Source organism: Grammomys surdaster, unplaced genomic scaffold, assembly GCF_004785775.1.
Source record: "Grammomys surdaster isolate TR1022 unplaced genomic scaffold, NIH_TR_1.0 313, whole genome shotgun sequence".
NCBI lineage: Eukaryota > Metazoa > Chordata > Mammalia > Rodentia > Muridae > Grammomys > Grammomys surdaster.
The window spans coordinates 5,332,677-5,350,514 of record NW_021604732.1 but is presented as its reverse complement, the minus strand read 5'-3'; the positions used below and the strand labels follow the sequence as shown (position 1 = coordinate 5,350,514).

At 47.0% G+C, this 17,838-nt stretch overlaps 1 protein-coding gene across 1 annotated transcript in view; it reads left to right on the top strand.

Moving 5' to 3' along the window:
- The window catches only part of C1qtnf2 (C1q and TNF related 2), a 19,211-nt gene extending 1,899 nt beyond the window's left edge, over positions 1-17,312 (top strand). Inside the window, exons 2-4 of the mRNA XM_028777703.1 lie at positions 5,435-5,508; positions 10,160-10,412; positions 16,521-17,312. Coding sequence (XP_028633536.1) covers positions 5,491-5,508; positions 10,160-10,412; positions 16,521-17,134 — 885 coding nt within the window. The 5' untranslated portion in view covers positions 5,435-5,490 and the 3' untranslated portion in view covers positions 17,135-17,312. The remainder of the gene's footprint in view (positions 1-5,434; positions 5,509-10,159; positions 10,413-16,520) is intronic.
- Positions 17,313-17,838: the final 526 nt, after the last annotated feature.

The window sequence follows — 17,838 nt, the reverse complement described above, 5'->3', positions numbered from 1 at the left end:
TCTCTCTCTCTCTCTCTCTCTCTCTCTCTCTCTCTCTCTCTCTCTCTGTGTGCATGTGTGTGTCTTCTGTGTATGTGTGTCTATGTGTATGTCTTCATGTATGTCCTGGGTTTGTGTATGTATGTATGTATGTATGTATGTATGTATCTGTGTCTGTGTGTGGGTTTGTTTTCTGTGTGTATGTATGTATGTATGTCTCTGCGTGTGTGTATGCTAATGAGAACACATGCACTTGAGTAATGTAGAGGTCGGAGGACAATCTCAGATGTCCCTTAGGAGCTGTCCAATGCCACCCATGCCCAGTCTGGTTCTCTCACAGGCCTGGAGCTAACCAAATAGGCTAGGCTGGTTTGTCAGGGAGTCCTAGAGATTCACCTGTCTCTGTTTCTCCAGGGATGAAATTACAAGCACATTTCACCAGGCTGAGTTTTTTCGTTTTTTTTTTTTTTTTAAATATAGATTCTGGGAATCAAACTCAGGTCCTTGTACTTGCAAGTATTTGTCCCCCAGACCAGGAAGTAACATTTTGTCGTTGCATTCTTTCTCGTGTAGTCCTTGCCCTGCTGGCTGCGCATAATCTTGCACTGATGCTTCCGGATCCCCCATGTTCACTACGAGGTAGCAGACTGCTATTCATACTTCTCCAACTTCTTCCTGCCAGTCAGAGCCCTGCAAACTGCATTTACTTCCATGAGAGGAATTTCGAGCAAATCCAATTGCACAGTTAATCCCTCTTCTACCCTAGGTCCAGTGTTGGAAGAAATTCTATGCCAAATGCTTTCTAAAGCCAACAATCCTCCCCTGGATTTGTCCTCTTCTGGCTTCTTTGTCTGCACACGTGCCCAGTCATGCCGGCATCACTAACCTGTTAGAGACCTTCCTGCTAGCAGAGGGGCTAAGATAGCAGACCATGAGCTCTGGGCCTGGCACCGCAGGCCTGGTTTCCTAGATATGCTTGGCACAAGAAGATTATTTTACATTTTTCTGGTCTCTGTTTTGTCTTCTGTAAAATGGAGAAGCCGATATCAGCCCCTTGGACTGTGGGAGCAATACAAGGTGTGCAGGATTCCAGGTCCCCTAGAAAAGCTAAATATTTCCTTTCTGTCTTTCTCTGTGAATGTTTGAGTGCCTGAGTGTGGCATAGCCATGTGACCGTGTGCATATAAAGGGCACAGAACAATTTTAGGTGCTGGGCCTCGATTTCAACCTTATTTGAAGCTCAATCCCATGTTTGCTTCTAGCTGTCCTGTGATTTTCCAAGGAGTCCTGTGTCTCCACTTCCCATCTGACTGTAGGAGCCCTGGAATTACATACAGACTCACTCTCCAGTCTCCAGCTTTACGTGGGGTCTGGGGATTTGAACTGAGGGAGGTCCTCACACCCGCACAGGGAGTGCTTCGTTTACTGGGCCATCTCTCCAGCCCTAGACGTTTTTATTTGAACACAAAAATGACCTTAAAATTAGGGGAAAAAAACAGAAATTAAAAGTACAGTGTAAAGCCAACTCTGGTGGCATATACTTGTAATCTTTGCACCTAAGAGATAGAGGCTGAAAGGTCAGAAGTTCAAGAGCTTTCCCAGCTACAGAGTGAGGTCCAGGCCAGCCTAAGATACATAAGACACTGTCAAAAAACAACCATAGAGATGTGGGGGTTGGGCATGTTGGGAAGCAAATGCAGGAGGATTGATGACAAGTTCTAGGCTGGCCTGCTCTATCTACATAGTCAATTCAGACCAGCCAGGGCTATCTCAAAAATAAATAAATAAATAAATAAATAAATCTCAGCATAATCTGAAGTTCATACAAGGCAACTAACTTGCAAGCAGCCAGCTGATCACTTTGTGTGTGTGTGTTTGTGTGTGTGTGTGTTCATGTGTATATTCACATGTATGTGTGTGTGTACACATTGGAAGCCAGAAGTCAACAGTGGGTATCTGCCTCTATTGTGCCCAAACCTTTTGGGGGGGGGGGGGGTGTGTTTTGGTTTTTGGAGGTTTTGTTGTTGTTGTTGTTTGTTGTTGTTGTTTTTCAAGACAGGGTTTCTCTGTGTAGCCCTGGCTGTCCTGGAACTCACTCTATAGACCAGGCTGGCCTTGAACTCAGAAATCCACCTGCCTCTGCCTCCCAAGTGCTGGGATTAAAGGTGTGAGTCACCACTGCCCGGCGTTGTTGTTGTTATTGTTGTTTGTTTTTGTGTTTTTTTTGGTTTTGTTTTGTTGGTTTTATTTTATTTTTGTTTTTGTTTTTTGAGACACAGACTCTCACTGACCCTGGGATTGACACTTTGCTAGACTGACAGGCCACTGTGCTCCAGGAAAGCACCTGTACCCACTCCCCCAGCACTGAGGTAACAGCCACCCAGCACCACATCCAGCTTTTATGAATGCTGGGGCTCTAACCTCAGATCTCCACACCTTTGCAGTAAAGCTTTTTGCCCACCAAGCCATCTCCCCAGCCTCCAGCTGAGAAGGAATTCCCTCAGGGACAAAGTTGTTTTCCATGGCTTGTCAGCCTCTATCCGCCAGTTCTTACATGGTGTAATCGTAAAGAAATCGATCGATAGGTTTGACACTTACAACCTTCTTTAGAGTATGGCATGTCTGGAGAGTAAGCATCTGAGTTTTTTGTATGAATGTGCACCATTGCATGCTATATCCATGGAGACCAGAAGAGGTAGCTACAGAGGGCGGCCATGTGGGTGCTGCCAACCTGAGTTCAATTCCCCGAACCCTCGTGGTGGAAGGAAAGAACATACTCTTGCAAGTTGTCTACTAACCTCCACATGTACTCTGTGATATACTTTGGTATGCATAATCACACACACACACACCAGAGAGAGAGAGAGAGAGAGAGAGAGAGAGAGAGAGAGAGAGAGAGAGACATACACACAGGCAATCAATGTACATTAATAAATAATATTAAAAGTTAAGTTGCAAGTGTGAAAAACCTTAGGGTTTCAAAGTTAGTGTGTCAGTCAAATATTGTAACATGTGGGACTGGAGAGATGGCTCAGCAGTTAAGAGCACTGAGTGCTCGCCCAGAGGACTCGGGTTCACTTCTCAGCACGTACATAATGGATCACTTTCTCTACTTCAGTTCCAGTGTATCCATCATTCTCTTCTGGTTTCCATGGGCACCAGACATCCATGTGGTGCAAAGATGTGCATGCAAGCAAAACACCCATATGTGTAAAATAAAAATACATTTAAAAATATTTTTAAAGATGGTGAGATGTCACAGGAATAAGTCTTTTTGAAGATTGAACATTCAAAATGAGATGATACCTTGACCTAACAGTGACAATCATAACATTAAAAATAATTTCACCTGCTTCTTCTTACTTTTTAATGTGACCATGAGATAACTTAAAATGACATATGACTTGTGTCCTTTTCCTATTGGACAGTGCTGCCCAATTATTCTCTCTAATCATGCCATCCAGTCTACTGTGCAAGGTTGACCCCCTAGGAGAACAAATGCCCTCACGCCTCTTCCCTTCTCCTCATCCCACCCAGCCACTGCATCCTTTTGCACTGTCTTCCTTGGTCCTCCACGTGACTGATAGCCACAGGCTCGTTGGAGCTTGATGGTCTCTTATTTCTATTACCAGGAACCTGGCTCCACCTCCCTGACCCCTGTAGCCAGTTCTTCAGTGGAGGCTCAGAGACCTGTAGCAGCCTAAACCAGAGGGCCAGCCTGCACTGCCCACCGTGTTGAATGTTATGTTTGCTGGCTTTGAAGAATCTAAGATATAAATAGCAGACGATAGAATCCTTCTGTATCAAGCCCAAGACTGACTTCCGCATGTCTTCAGATGTGCCTGCTGAGACAAGCCCAACCAGGTCCTAGCTCCTGAGACCTCTCATTGGGTCATAATTTATCCTTGGACCTCTGTTTCTAGGCAGAGCCAAGAATGGGGAGGGAGAAAAAGGAAGAAACATTTTAAATAGTTCTCAGAGAGAAGACCTTTTAGTTCCTTGTCTCTTGCCTCTGGGCACTGCAGTTTCCGAGTGGACCCCAAACTTGAGATCCCAGAAAAACAGGGATGCCCTGAGAGCTCTGAATGGAGCTGCAGACAGCCCCTCTCCTCCAGGCCACCTCAGCACTGAGAGACACTAGGCAGGGCTGCTTCTAATTTGCTTCCCGGAATTGGTGAAGGCAGCAGGGTGTTTTCCATTAGAGCATTCTCCCATCAAAGCAGATTTTCCAACAGTCTTCATCCCTCTGCAAGCAAGCTCTCTTTAACCCCAGCCATCAGCCTCGTCCCCTTTAAGTCCACACACAGGAAGAATTGCCCAGTTGGATCCAACCGGGAGGTCCTCTTCCGCTGAGGATGAGGCAAGGCAAGGCATCGCTCCAGGCTCTCCTGGTAGAGTTGAGGACTGGAAGGCTCAACTGAACTGCTGCTTTAGAACTCAGGTCTCTACATCCTCAGTAGCCAAGTGTGACTTTGTCCCACCACGAATGTATCGACATCTTGTTGGTTTTTCGTGCATCAGGAGTGATCATTGCATTCAAGGTCACTTCAGTTGTGTTGAACATGCTGTATATTTGCCACTGTGCTAGGCTCCCATGTTACAGAGAGGAACAGGCAAGGACCCTACCTCCCTAGAGCTTCCAGCAGGAAGAGACAGAGGTGAATTGATCCTCACCACAATTGGGTCAAACACGCTGGAAGGCAGGACAGGGTAGCCCGAGATCATTATGGATCAGATACTTTTAGACTGTGGGCAGTATTCCCCAAGGAGATGAGACTAGATCTGAGACTTCAAGGAAGAGGAGGCCAGCTGAGAGGGCTTCTGGGGAGCAGATTATAATTTGGGGGCAGGTAGCCAACTTGCAGTGTTTAGTGTGTCAGCCTCCGGCCTAGGTGTTTAGGGGCATACACTCATCTTGTCACAGACCCTGTGGGTTAAAAATAGCATCGTGTCCATGAAATAGTTAAGTAAACGGGTGATGGGGTTTTCCCAGGGCTTTTAACCACTGAGGATAACAGTGGTTTATTTGGAATGTTTAGATCTTCAAGGGGAGACTGGTCAGCACCTGGGCCCCATAGCCTCACTCAGGGCCCAGACAAGCATCCCTGGCATTTGTAGTTGCAGACCACATTCCAGAGAAATACAAGAAAGGCCAGGGTCCCCACCTCTGCAGCTTCTCATGGCAAAGCTTTGGAAGAAAGCCCTCAAAAACAAGTCGGAGGCTCTGCCCTGTGAAGGAAGGAGAAGGCTCTTCCCTTACAGTGGACTCCAAGCTGGAGCCATGGGATCCCAGAGCGTTCCTGGCACATGAGCATCCGTGAATCACTAGTTACCCTCCTGCAAGGCTAGAAGCCCAGGACTGGGCAAATTAAAACCAGACTTCAGAATGCATCCAAGCTTAACACCTCATGATTCCATTTCTGGGATTTAACTACCTTTTATTTTTTCCTTTTAGCAAAAAGACTTGATGAAGCCTTTCTTCCCAACCCATGCCCAGAAATAACAATTTAGATGACAGTTTTTAAAAAGGTAAGTGGGGTGGCGGCCGGTAATAGTTAACTTTTTATTTGACCCATTAAACCTCTCTTTGTGGAACATTTGTTGTATGTGAGGTATTCTGCAAGCACAGCCCCAGAGACAGGGACAGAAAGACAGACTGAGCAATCCGAAGGAACTGGATTTGCTCTGTCTGGGCCATGTAAGAAAAACTGACAGAAGAAAGAAAAATTGCTTGAGTTAGGGGTTTCTATGCCCTCTAATGTTTAGACCCCTATTTCTTTCCCCTACAGACTTTCTGAGTCTCAAACAATTATAAAGCAGCTATTTCTCTTAGTTTAATATTTGCTTGCGCATGTGCGCTTGCACTTGTGCATACGTGTTCGAGCTCGTGGGTACCCTCAGGTACTCGATAATGATGTCAGATCCTCTGAAGCTACAGATGACTGTAAGCTGCCCTATATAGACGCTGGGAATTGAACCCAGATCCTTTAGAAGAGCAGAAGGTACTGTTTACCACGGAACCATCTCTCCCGTCCCAAAGCAGCTAGTTCTTAAATATCTGCTTGAAAGTTTGTAAACAAGTGGCCAGCTAAGGTCATGTGCTTACAGGATTTAGGCATGAGAGGTATGACACAGTAAACAAACAAAAAAGTGGTTGAATGAGCCAGGAACGGGGAACTGCCTGAAAGAAGGGGTCAAGAAATACTTGGAAGAAGGTTGAAAGCTGAGCCTGGGAATGTGATAGAGGCCCTGTGGCTCTCCAACAAGCAAAGGAAGAGGGGAGCAGAGGCTGGGGTGAGGCTGAGGCCAGGTCATTTAGGGCCATTTGGGCCCTGTTAGGAGTTCCTGTGCTTGTGGCCTATAGCCAGAAGCTACTGGATAGGCTTGAAGAATGAGGTGGCTGACGGATGGATTTAAACTCTGGCTGGAGCGTGTGGAAGAGGTTGGGAGTCGTGGAGTAAGCACAGAAAAGGAGGCTGTTGAAAGTCCAAGTGAGGAATGAATCATGGGATGGGGTAGGCTGTGCAAACCTGAACCCTCATCTCTTGGCTAGGACCCTTGTTGAGCTTGTCATCACGAACACTCCAGAGGGGTCTCTCTCTCTCTCTCTCTCTCTCTCTCTCTCTCTCTCTCTCTCTCCCCCCCTCACTCCCTCCCCCCCTCCCTCTCTCTCTCTCTCTCTCTCTCTCTCTCTCTCTCTCTCTCTCTCTCTGTGTGTGTGTGTGTGTGTGTGAGAGAGAGAGAGAGAGAGAGGGAGATTTTATTTTATGTGCATTGTTGTTCATCTTGCATGGTATATCTGTGTGATGGTGTCAGAGCCACTGGAGCTAGAGACAGTTGTGAGCTGCCATGTGGGTGCTAGAACTTGAACCCAGGTCCACTGGAAGAGCAGCCAGTGCTCTTAATTACTAAGTCACCTCTCTAGCCCCCTATATTGTCTGTTTTTGAGACCAGGTCCCTTGTAGTCAAGGCTGGCTTTGAACTTACTATATAGTTGAGGATGGCTTTGAACTCCTGACTCTTCTGCGTCCATTTGAGTCCTGTGATTACAGGTGTCCACACCACAGAGGACAAGAGATTTTTCTCAAGTGTCTGATTACCAAAGTAAATATCACCTTGACATTTTCAAAGTCATGCGAGATGCACGTGTATAAAACTGTAAAATAAAATACATCTTTAAGGATGTTATGTGTGGCTTTGGCACGTGCTTCAAGGTCTCTTCCATAATCTGGGACGTTTGGAAGGAAAACATCTAAGCAATGCTGACAGCCGGGAAAGCATTTGTATATCAGGGGCAGCCAACACCAAGTTCAAATATAATTCATGCTACTAGCATGAGCAAAATTGCCGTTCTGGGCATGTGGGAGGAAGGTGCAGAAGGGAAATAGGTAATGTGGGGTAAGCATGGTCTCCAGGCATGGCTGGCCATGGATAAACCCTGTTCCCTGATGCTGTGACAGCGGATAAATCACTTCACCTCTTAGAGCCTCAGTTTCTTCCTTTAAAAACTTCCTTTTGCCTTCATAGGGTTACTGTGCCCTTCTAATAAACTCAGTGCAGGTAAAGAGTTTCATCCAGACCCTGGATCATTGGAGGTGCTTAATAATGTCACTTTGTCTCTGCCTCCATTGTCATTGACAACCTCCCTAAATTGGCTATATGTTAATGTAAAAGGCAGAGAGAGAAAGTTACCCCATCTAGATGGGCTGGGGTCTTGCTCCCGCTCCTTCCCTAGTCTTCTCTCCAAGGCCATCATATGGGTGGTGGTGTGAGCATGACGCTCAAGGCAAAGCAGAGCTATTTGGAGTCTTGTTTTTCTTGGAGGTGCCTGGGAAGCAAGGGGACTCTTCTCTGCCTTCAGCTCTGGAAGCAAATCGAGTCCACTGCCTTTCTTTCCAAAGCTATTCCTGGCTCCAGCTGCAGGAATGTCTCTGGGGATGCAAGAACCTTCAGGCTCCAGCTTCAGAGAAAAAATAAAAATAAAACATCTCCCTGTGTGTCCCAGAGCAGCCCGCCCCGCCCCGTAGGCTCTGGGGCCTGCTTCAGCCAGCTGTCACTGAGAGGCCACTGTAGAGACGACTAGGCTGGAGGGAGCAAGTGTTCTCCCTCTGAGGGGCCTTGTGGCTGTACTTTGGCATAGAATAAAGGGAAACACTGTGGTACATTAGCTGTCTCCCTGCTGTGACTTTAGCTGTTCTCTGGATTCACATCTACTTGTAAAAGTCACCCCATCTCTTTCCTCTCTCCCTCCCTCTCTGTTTTCCTCCTTCCTTCTCTCTCTTTCTCCCTCCCTCCCTCCCTCCCTCCCTCTCTTACTAATATGGAATGTTTATAGATCACAAACTTCCAGATCGGTTTTTTTTTTTTTTTTTGGTTTTTCGAGACAGGGTTTCTCTGTGTAGCCCTGGCTGTCCTGGAGCTCACTCTGTAGACCAGGCTGGCCTCGAACTCTCGAACTCAGAGATCCGAGTGCCTCTGCCTCCCAAGTGCTGGGATTAAAGGCATGTGCCACCACCGCCCAGCAGATCGTTTCTACACTGCTTGGAAAATTAACTTTCATTCTTAAGACCCCCAGGTGTGCTTTAGCTCCTAAATGGGTGGGTGAGGGTTGCTCTGTGGCGAAGCACTTGGTTAGTATGCATGAGACCCAGGGTTCAATTCCCAACTCAGGGGAAAAAAATCCAAATTACACTAGCCCATTTCTCACAACTCTCATCTCATTGGGCAGGAAGAGGAAAGGGTGAAAGGGGTCTGAGGGGTGCCTGGGCCAGTTTTCCAGAAGCATCGGTCACTGATGCAATACTAATATATATTATGCTGAGAAAGCCTGACACAAGAAATATAAAGTATGGTCACCTATGTTTGCTTCCCTCTGTTCCTTTGTAAACAAACACCAGTCAGTGACTGGAGCTCAAATCTAGCCTGAGAAACTCAGTGAGACTGTGTCTCAAAAGGAAAAGAAAGGAGAGGGAGCTGGCAATGCAGCTTTAGTGGTAGAGTACTTGTCTGGTATGGGGGAAGCTCTAACCTGGACCGGGAGCTAAGGAGGGACCAGCTTGTTCCAAGGGGAACCAGCCAAGACAGCTCAAAAGCCTGGGCAGCTGTCAGCATCAAGACCAAAGCAGGATGGGAAAGCCAAGGGAGTGGGGAAGGGGTGTGAAGGACTCAGGAAGAACCCTGAGCTGCGTCAAAGCTTGAGTAATGTCCCCATCCTGCCTCCAACTTCCATCAGCCTCAGCCAGCCCGATTACTATGAACGCAAATTATCCAGCCCTGCCCCTGAGCTACTTGTGCATAAACTCAAGGTTTGAGACTCAACCATCTGCATTTTAACAAGCCCTCTCCCAATCTGATTGATAGACTCTCCTTAAAAAAAAAAAAAAAAAAACAACTACTTTCTTCTAGCCCTTTGCTGTTTGAGGAGGAAAACTAGGAGTCGGAGAGGAAACAGGGCTAGCCTGAGGTCACAAAGAAATTACCACTGAGAGCCATCCATACAGCAAGAAGATATGGCCATTATGTTTGTTCTCCCCCCCAGCATCCTCCTGGGAAGAGAGGCTGTTGATGACCAAGCACCTGAGATGGTCTGTTGACAGGCCTTAAGCAAGCCCCTGATTTCTGCTCTAAGCCCCAGTTTGTGTATCTGCACAGAGAAGGTGGGGAGAAGAGGCTCTCCCACTGTGCCCCACACTGATGCTCAAACCTTAAGGATACAATGACACTGTCTATATCAGCGGTTCTCAACCTTCCTAATGCTGCCACCCTTCAATACGTCTCCTCATATTGTGGTGACCCTCAACCATAAAGCTCTTTTCACTGCTACTTTGTAACTATAATTTTGCTACTATTATGAATCGTAATGTGAATGCCTGTGTTTTCCGATGGTCTTAGATGACATCTGTCAAAGAATCATGTCACTCCTGAAGGGGTGGTGACCCATTGGTTGAGAACCACTGATCGGGATGGATATCTGTGATGGAAGAAAGTAAGGCAGACAGAAATGCAATTGAGTCCAGGCCTCCTCCTCCCCCTCCTCTCTTCCTCCTCCCCTTCTTCCTCCTCTCCCTCCCTCTCTCCTTACTCCTCCCCCTACTTTCTCCCCCTCCTCCTGATGCCTTAGGACTGGACAGTAGTATGTCAGCACCATGTCCACTCTCACCTGTTCTTTTGTCACCCACAGGTGACCACCATGATCTCCTGGGTGCTCTTGGCCTGTGCCCTCCCGTGTGCTGCTGACCCGATGCTTGGTGCCTTTGCTCGCAGGGACTTCCAGAAGGGTGGTCCTCAACTAGTTTGCAGCCTTCCTGGTCCCCAAGGACCACCTGGCCCTCCAGGAGCACCAGGATCCTCAGGAATGGTGGGAAGAATGGGTTTTCCTGGGAAAGATGGCCAAGATGGCCAGGACGGAGACAGAGGGGACACTGGAGAAGAAGGTAAGAGACCTGTACCTGCCCTCATGTCTCACCCAGGGTTAACAGCATCTGTCTCAGAAGGTGCTTTAGAGCTCCTGAAACTAGCTAGCACCCATCACCATCTTTTTTTTTTATAACCAATTGGAAGAGAATAGATGAAGACTATCAATCTGCTGAGTTTTTAAATCGCTAAGTGGTGAGTTGAAGCTAGCCTGTGAGCTGTTATTCAAAGCACTTGGTTTGCAGCTGACATCAGCTCAATTAACAGACCCAAATGAGATTACCTGATTCGTGAAACTGTGAAGAAAAAGAGCCTTGAGATTCAGAAATGGCTTGGCCCTGGGGTTTAATTTTTTTTTTCCCTGAGGTTCTGCCTCTCCCTGTGTGTTGGTTTCATCCCCCTAAAAGCTGGATGTTCTGAGAGAGCAGCTGGTGCGTTCAGGTCTCCACCCTTACAGCTTCATCCATACCTGTTTTTTTTTTTTTTAACCTTTTTTTCAGGGAGATGTGGGGCCACCATTTGCCAAGGTTGCATCCTGGGCCAGCCCTGGTTGTTTTTAAGTGAGTGGTGGAAACATTTAGTCATTGTTTTTGACAGTTCCACGGTGACCCACACAGAGTATACCTGATCCAAATAGAAATCAGGTAGACACGGGACAGACTAGATACTGTCTTTAGGTTCCTTCTATTTAGACCTTCCCTCTATCTATGACCTTTCACCCCTGCTCTGTATGATACCAGCATCCTCAAATGTACATCTGAAACAGGAAAATTATAGCAGTTTTCTCTTCATAGTGCTAGAAATTAAACCCAGGACCTTGGGGAGGTTAAAAACACACTCTACCCTTTCAGCCCCGTGATAGATTTTACTTATATAGCATTTTGAGTAAGTCATTCATCAGATTATCAATACCATCCTGGGTGGAAAATGTCCTTATTATTCCAAGGTTCAAATGAGAAGAGTAAGAGTCAGGGTGACAGGGTTAAGAGGAGCTCGTCACAGCTCCAAGAGCTTAAGCTCTAAGAACAACCTGGGGCATTGATTTTGACAAGTGTCTTAACCTCCCCTAACCATAGCATCCTCATATCTGCAGCAGTGATACCAACAGAACACCTCACCCAAGGTCCCGAAGTCAGTGTGACAATGTTACTCACCCCTAACCTGATTTCCTGAACTTAGACTCCAAACCCATAGTCTTTCCTATCACACAACTCCTCCAAATGTACCTCTTCCTAGGGGAAGACCTCTGACAACATTGGAAATGCTTGAACCCGAGGAGGTCCTGCGGGGTGCTATGCACTGGGTGTCACTATCCCACATTCTTTGACCCAGTGACATATTCAGGTCAAGCAGGGCCTGCCAGAGCTTTCCTGGAGATTTACTTGCCTGTGGATCCTGTGGGAGATGGTCTCTGGGTCGACTGCTTTCCTTGATCAGGAGCAAGAAGGGAACAGGTCTGGGATTCTGAATCATCTCTCCTGTCAGAAGTCAACTGACCGTTAAGAAGACAGCGTGGAGAGGTAGAAATTGAACAGCTTGGTGTGGGTAACCCAATCAATTCCAGGTCACCCTTTGTCAGGAGCAGGATGAGGTCTAGCCACGCCCTCAACCAACAAATGTAAACCCATCTCTAGAAAGGTATCAGGAAGGTGTTTCCTGAAGCCTTTCAGAAGGTAACAAAGAAGGAAGCAGACCACTCAGCCACCCAGCCACCCAGACACACAGCCACCCAGACACCCAGACACCCAGACAGACACCCAGACACCCAGACAGAGGTAGAAGTTCCTGCTTTGCTTCCTTAACTGTATTACTGGGAAAGAATGGCAAACCAAAGTGTCCATACATGCGATTGTGTTCACACGTGTGTGTTCATGTGCATGTGAGTACCCAAGGAGGCCAGATGAAGACATTGAAGCACTTGGAGCTGGAGTTAAAGGTGGCTGTGAGCTGCCCAACATGGGTGCTGGGAATGGAACGCTGGTCCCCTGCAAAGTGCTCTTGATGGCTGAGCGGTCTCCCCACTCCTTAATTTCCATTTTCATCAAGGACTCATCGAGTTTGTTTCCCCTGCACCCACATTTGTCCTTTATCCCTTTTTGGTGCAAAGTGTGCCCTACTACTGACCTAACTGTCCTACCCTTATTTTATTAACTGACCATACAAGTAAATGGCTTCATATATTAGTTGTATGAGTAAACACGCCGTGTAATTTACACACCTAGAGAAGAGTCAGGAAGCGTGCACACCCGATTGATGCACAGTAGTCCTGTCTTTAAAAATGAGAGGAAAAGGAGGAATGTGAGGGAAGGGTCCTCTGATATTTGTGCCATTTGAATTTATCACCAGGACATTGTATCTGTGTTACTCACGCAGTTTAAAAATGGCTCCTTGCTGGAGAGAGGTTTCCATGGTTAAGAACTGTTTCGGGAGTATTAAAACGGATGGCAGTTCCCACGCTAGCCCAGCACCGGCGGACCACGTGGCCCCAGTGGGATGTTCTCATTTCGGCAGACCCTCTGACTCCGGGCCCCTAAGATGTCCCACTGGCGGGTGACTACCATGCCAGCCCTGTGCTTCAAATCTCCCGCGGCCTTTGTGGTGCACATCAGGCAAACCCACACTTTCCCTCTTGAACTCAATCGAGTCACTGGGAGAAGAAAAACATCACACAAACTTAGTTCAGAAACAATGATAACTCAATCTCTATGTACAACAACCAGAATGCTAATCTTGTAAGCCTTATTAAATCTAAATCCTCCATTGAGGAATCCTGGCTGAACCGGGAGACACTAGTAGCTACATCTTGCCCTATCCTGTCCAAACCGCCTCTAACCTCTCTCCTGCTCCTTTTCTTCCTCAATCCAACCCAGATGTCCCGCCCCCTTGTGCGGAGCCCCTCCCAGGAGAGTGGAATTAGCATTAAAATACAAACAGCATCAGAACCATTCACAACAAAGAACACTGGCTGACCTTCCAGAGAATCCAGGTTTGGTTCCCAGTAACCATCTATAACTCCAGCTCCAGGAGATCCAATGCCTTTTTCTAGCCCTAGGGGCCACACAGGCACCAGGCACGTGGGTGGTACATAGAATTACATATAAGCAAAACACCCATAAGCATAAAATAAAATTTTTTGAAAATGACTCCTGAAAATTAGATTTTCAATTAAGAAAAAATGCTATTTGGAAATCTATTTCCCTATTATTTAAAGTAATAACTGTTTAAATATACAACATTAAGCTCAAGACTATACTGTAATATGCATTAGGATCCTCTAGGAGAACAGAACCAATAGAATGAACATCTGTTACTGTCATATTGTTCTATAGCTGTGAAAAGTCACCATGACCAAATGTGCTCGATAGTCTTATGCCAACTTGACACAAGCTAAAGTCATCTGAGAGGAGGGAACCTCAAATAAGAAAGTCCCTCAATAAGACTGGTCTGCAGACAAGTCTGAAGGTCATTTTATTAATTACTGATTGACAGAGAAGCACCAAGCCCATTGTGGGTGGTGCCATCCTGGGCTGATGGTCCTGTGTTCTATAAAAAAGCAGGCTGGAGGCTGGAGAGATGGCTCAGTGGTTAAGAGCACTGACTGCTCTTCTAGACGGACCTGGGTTCAATTCCCAGCACCCACATGGCAGCTCACAACTGTATGGAACTCCTGTATACCCTCATACAGACATTCAGTCAAACCACCAATGTGCGTAAAATAAAAATAAATAAAATGTTTTTAAAAGGAAAGGAAGAAAGGAAGGAAGGAAGGAAGGAAGGAAGGAAGGAAGGAAGGAAGGAGAGAAGGAAGCAGGCTGAGCAAGCCACGGGGACTAAGCCAGTAAGCAGGATTCCTCCACGGCCTCTGCATCGGTTCCTGCCCTGCTTGAGTTCCTGTCCTGACTGCCTTCAATGATGAACAGTGATGTGGAATTCTAAGCCAAATAAACCCTTTCTCCCCAAATTACCTTTCTAATGGTGTTGCTGCAGCCGTAGAAACACTAACTACGACACCAAAGCAACTCTTATTAAAGAAAGCATTTAACTGGGGGCTTGCTTGCAGTTTTGGAGTCTTAGTCCTTTATCATGGCAGGGAACTTGGCGGTGGGCAGGTGTGGTGCTGGGAGATTAGCTGAGAGCGCCAGATCCTGATCCATGATCAGAGAGTGGGGAGGGGGACTGGGCCTAGAGTGAGCTTTTGAAACCTCAAAGCCCATCTCTGGTCAACTCCTCCAATAAGGCCACACCTCCTAATCCTTAGTCTATTTAGTCTATGGGGGCCATTCTCATTCAAACCACCACATTCCACTCTGTGGCTCCCATAGGTTTGGAGCCGCATCATAATTCAAAATACATTCAGTCCAACTTCAACAGTCCCCATAGTCTATCAGTCTTAAAACTGTTTAAAAGTCCAAAGTCTCTTGTGAAACTCAAAGCCATCTCTTGTAACCCGTACCCCCTATAACCTCTGTAAAAATCAAAATCAAAAAGCAGCTCACATACTTCCAATATACAATGACACACAGAATATACATGGCCGTTCCAAAAGGGAGGACAAGCAGATTAGTGAGGACCAAAGCAAGACTGAAAACCAGCAGGACAAACTTCAAATTCCGCATCTCAATGTCTGATTATCAGAGTGCTCTTCGGAACTCCAACTCCTTCCAGCTTTGTTGACTGCAACAAATTACAAAGAGGGTATGGGTCAGATAGTCCAAACTGACCATCTGCATGGTGGGAAGGCTGAGAACCCAGTGGCTGCTCAGTCCAAGAGGCTGGATGCCTCAGCAGCTTCAATTCGGTGGCGGCTGCAGGTAACAGCCTTTTTCAAAGATCTCTCTATATCTGGGACATAGCCAGAAGGTGCTGTCCACTCTAGGACATCGTCTTCCTCGTTCGGTTAATCCTTCCCTCCTAGGCCTGCCCAGAGGCACGTCTCCTGGCTGATTCCTATCCGATCAAATTGACCAAGATTAGCCATCACACAGTGATGCCTACATACTACATAGAAGAAACAAAGTACCTTGTCAAGGCATAAAATTCCTAAAATGTTTCCCCATCCTCTGCTTCAGTGTATGCAACCATCCTTGCCCTGTGTCTGACAATCTCAGATGTTCATTAGTACCAGTGACTCTCCAATACAAGGCCTTCGATGGGCATTTGGCATGCCTTTTAATGCCTTTGCATGTAACCCTGCCATTCAGACAATGCACGGCTAGGTTAAGATAGACTACAAGCCCCCGTCCACATATGTTTTTGCTAAAAACGTGTTGAGGAACCGTGCCTGGTGGTTCATACCGGAATCCCAAAGTTCAGGAGGTAGGAAAGGAGTCAGCAGGCTATAGCCAGCCTTGGCTTTGCAGCGTGTTCACACCAGCCCTAGGCCACATGAGACTGTTGTTGTTAAAGGATCTGAAGTGTAAATGTCTCCAATACAATCTTCGGCACAAAGATACTGTTCGTAGGAAAGTATGTATCTTATGAATAAAGTCAGTATTAAAAACCACAAAATGGTTCCTGAGCAAACATTCAGGGATGTTCTGCAGGATCTGCCAACTGATGTTTAACAATGAGACAGTGTTTACCCGACACCATCCTGTGCACTGAAAGAACACAGGAATCAATAGCATTGGTGTTTCCTTGTCACTTTTATACAGCATGGAAATCCACCTCCTTCTTTTTGTTTTCCTGAGACAGAGTCTTTCATAGTCCAGGCTGGCCTTGAACTCACTATGAAGCCAAGATGATCTTGAACTACTGATGCCCACACCCCTGCCCCCAAACACACACACATACACACACACACACACACACACACACACACACACACACACAGTCCTAGGACTGTTTTAAGATTACTGGAGTTTGTCGCCATGTCCAGGAGTTCATACATGCTAAGCAAGCACTACCAACTGAGCTCCATCCCCAGCCCAGTGAATTAGCCTTCTGATCCGATTCCCAGTGCTTCTAAACGCATCAAAACCCTGGTTTTCCTGAAAAGACCAAGAGAATTTCCTTGGGCTGTGTTCCCAGCACCTTCCACATGCTCCACACCCTTCTCGTTCCCTCCACCCAAGGGCTCCGCCGAGTTTTTACCCATCCCTTATAAAACCAGCTATTCTGTGTTCCAGGTCCACCTGGCAGGACAGGCAACCGTGGGAAACAAGGACCGAAGGGCAAAGCTGGGGCCATTGGGAGAGCTGGCCCTCGAGGACCCAAGGGGGTCAGTGGTACCCCCGGGAAGCATGGCACACCAGGCAAGAAGGGACCTAAGGGCAAGAAAGGGGAACCTGGGCTCCCAGGCCCCTGCAGCTGCGGCAGTAGCCGAGCCAAGTCGGCCTTTTCCGTGGCGGTAACCAAGAGCTACCCACGCGAGCGACTGCCCATCAAGTTTGACAAGATTCTGATGAACGAGGGTGGCCACTACAATGCATCCAGTGGCAAGTTCGTCTGCAGCGTGCCGGGGATCTATTACTTTACATATGACATTACGCTGGCCAACAAACACCTGGCCATCGGCCTGGTGCACAATGGCCAGTATCGCATTCGGACTTTTGATGCCAACACCGGCAACCACGACGTGGCCTCGGGCTCTACCATCCTAGCTCTCAAGGAGGGTGATGAAGTCTGGCTGCAGATCTTCTACTCGGAGCAGAATGGACTTTTCTACGACCCTTACTGGACCGACAGCCTGTTCACCGGCTTCCTCATCTATGCTGACCAAGGAGACCCCAACGAGGTATAGACAAGCTGGGGTTGAGCCTCCAAGCAGGGACTAAGATTCTGCATAGGTGCTGATGGAGGAAGACCCCTGGACTGGGGCTGGAGACTGGCAGTTTTGGGAGCTTTTATTCCCAGACAGGCCTCCTTCTATTGCTGCTTTAAAAAAAAATGATTAAATCCAAGCTTTTGATTCATCTATTTATCTGGTCACTCGCTAATGATCTTAGTATCTGTCGAGTAACAGGCACTGGGTTATACTCTGTGAGGTATATACACCAGTGGCAAGACAGAGTGCCTATCCTCCTGGGAAAGACAATTCACAAATAGAGCAAATTATATAAATGGGCATAGGCAAAGTACCTGAAATATTTATTTAATATTGAGTTCATCTCTGAAGTCTGCTTGCATACAGACATACATTTTAAGTGGCAAACATGTGTACCCTGTACCACTGGATAGATGGGGGGGGACAACTATCACTCTCCTCAACCCTGCTCCCACCCACCCCCATCATCCCCCACCCACCACCCCCATCTCCCAACAGCTCTCTGGGACTCCTTCAAGCCAGAACAGCTATTCCTCTGCTTACATTAGTATTATGTTAGAAACACAGTAAGTTTTAAAATATTGCTCAGTTAAAGATACATTCAAAAGTGAGTTGCCTAGCTACACAGCACACAGAAGAGCAATTGCTCACCCTGTTGGGTTGCCTACTCTCACCGTTGC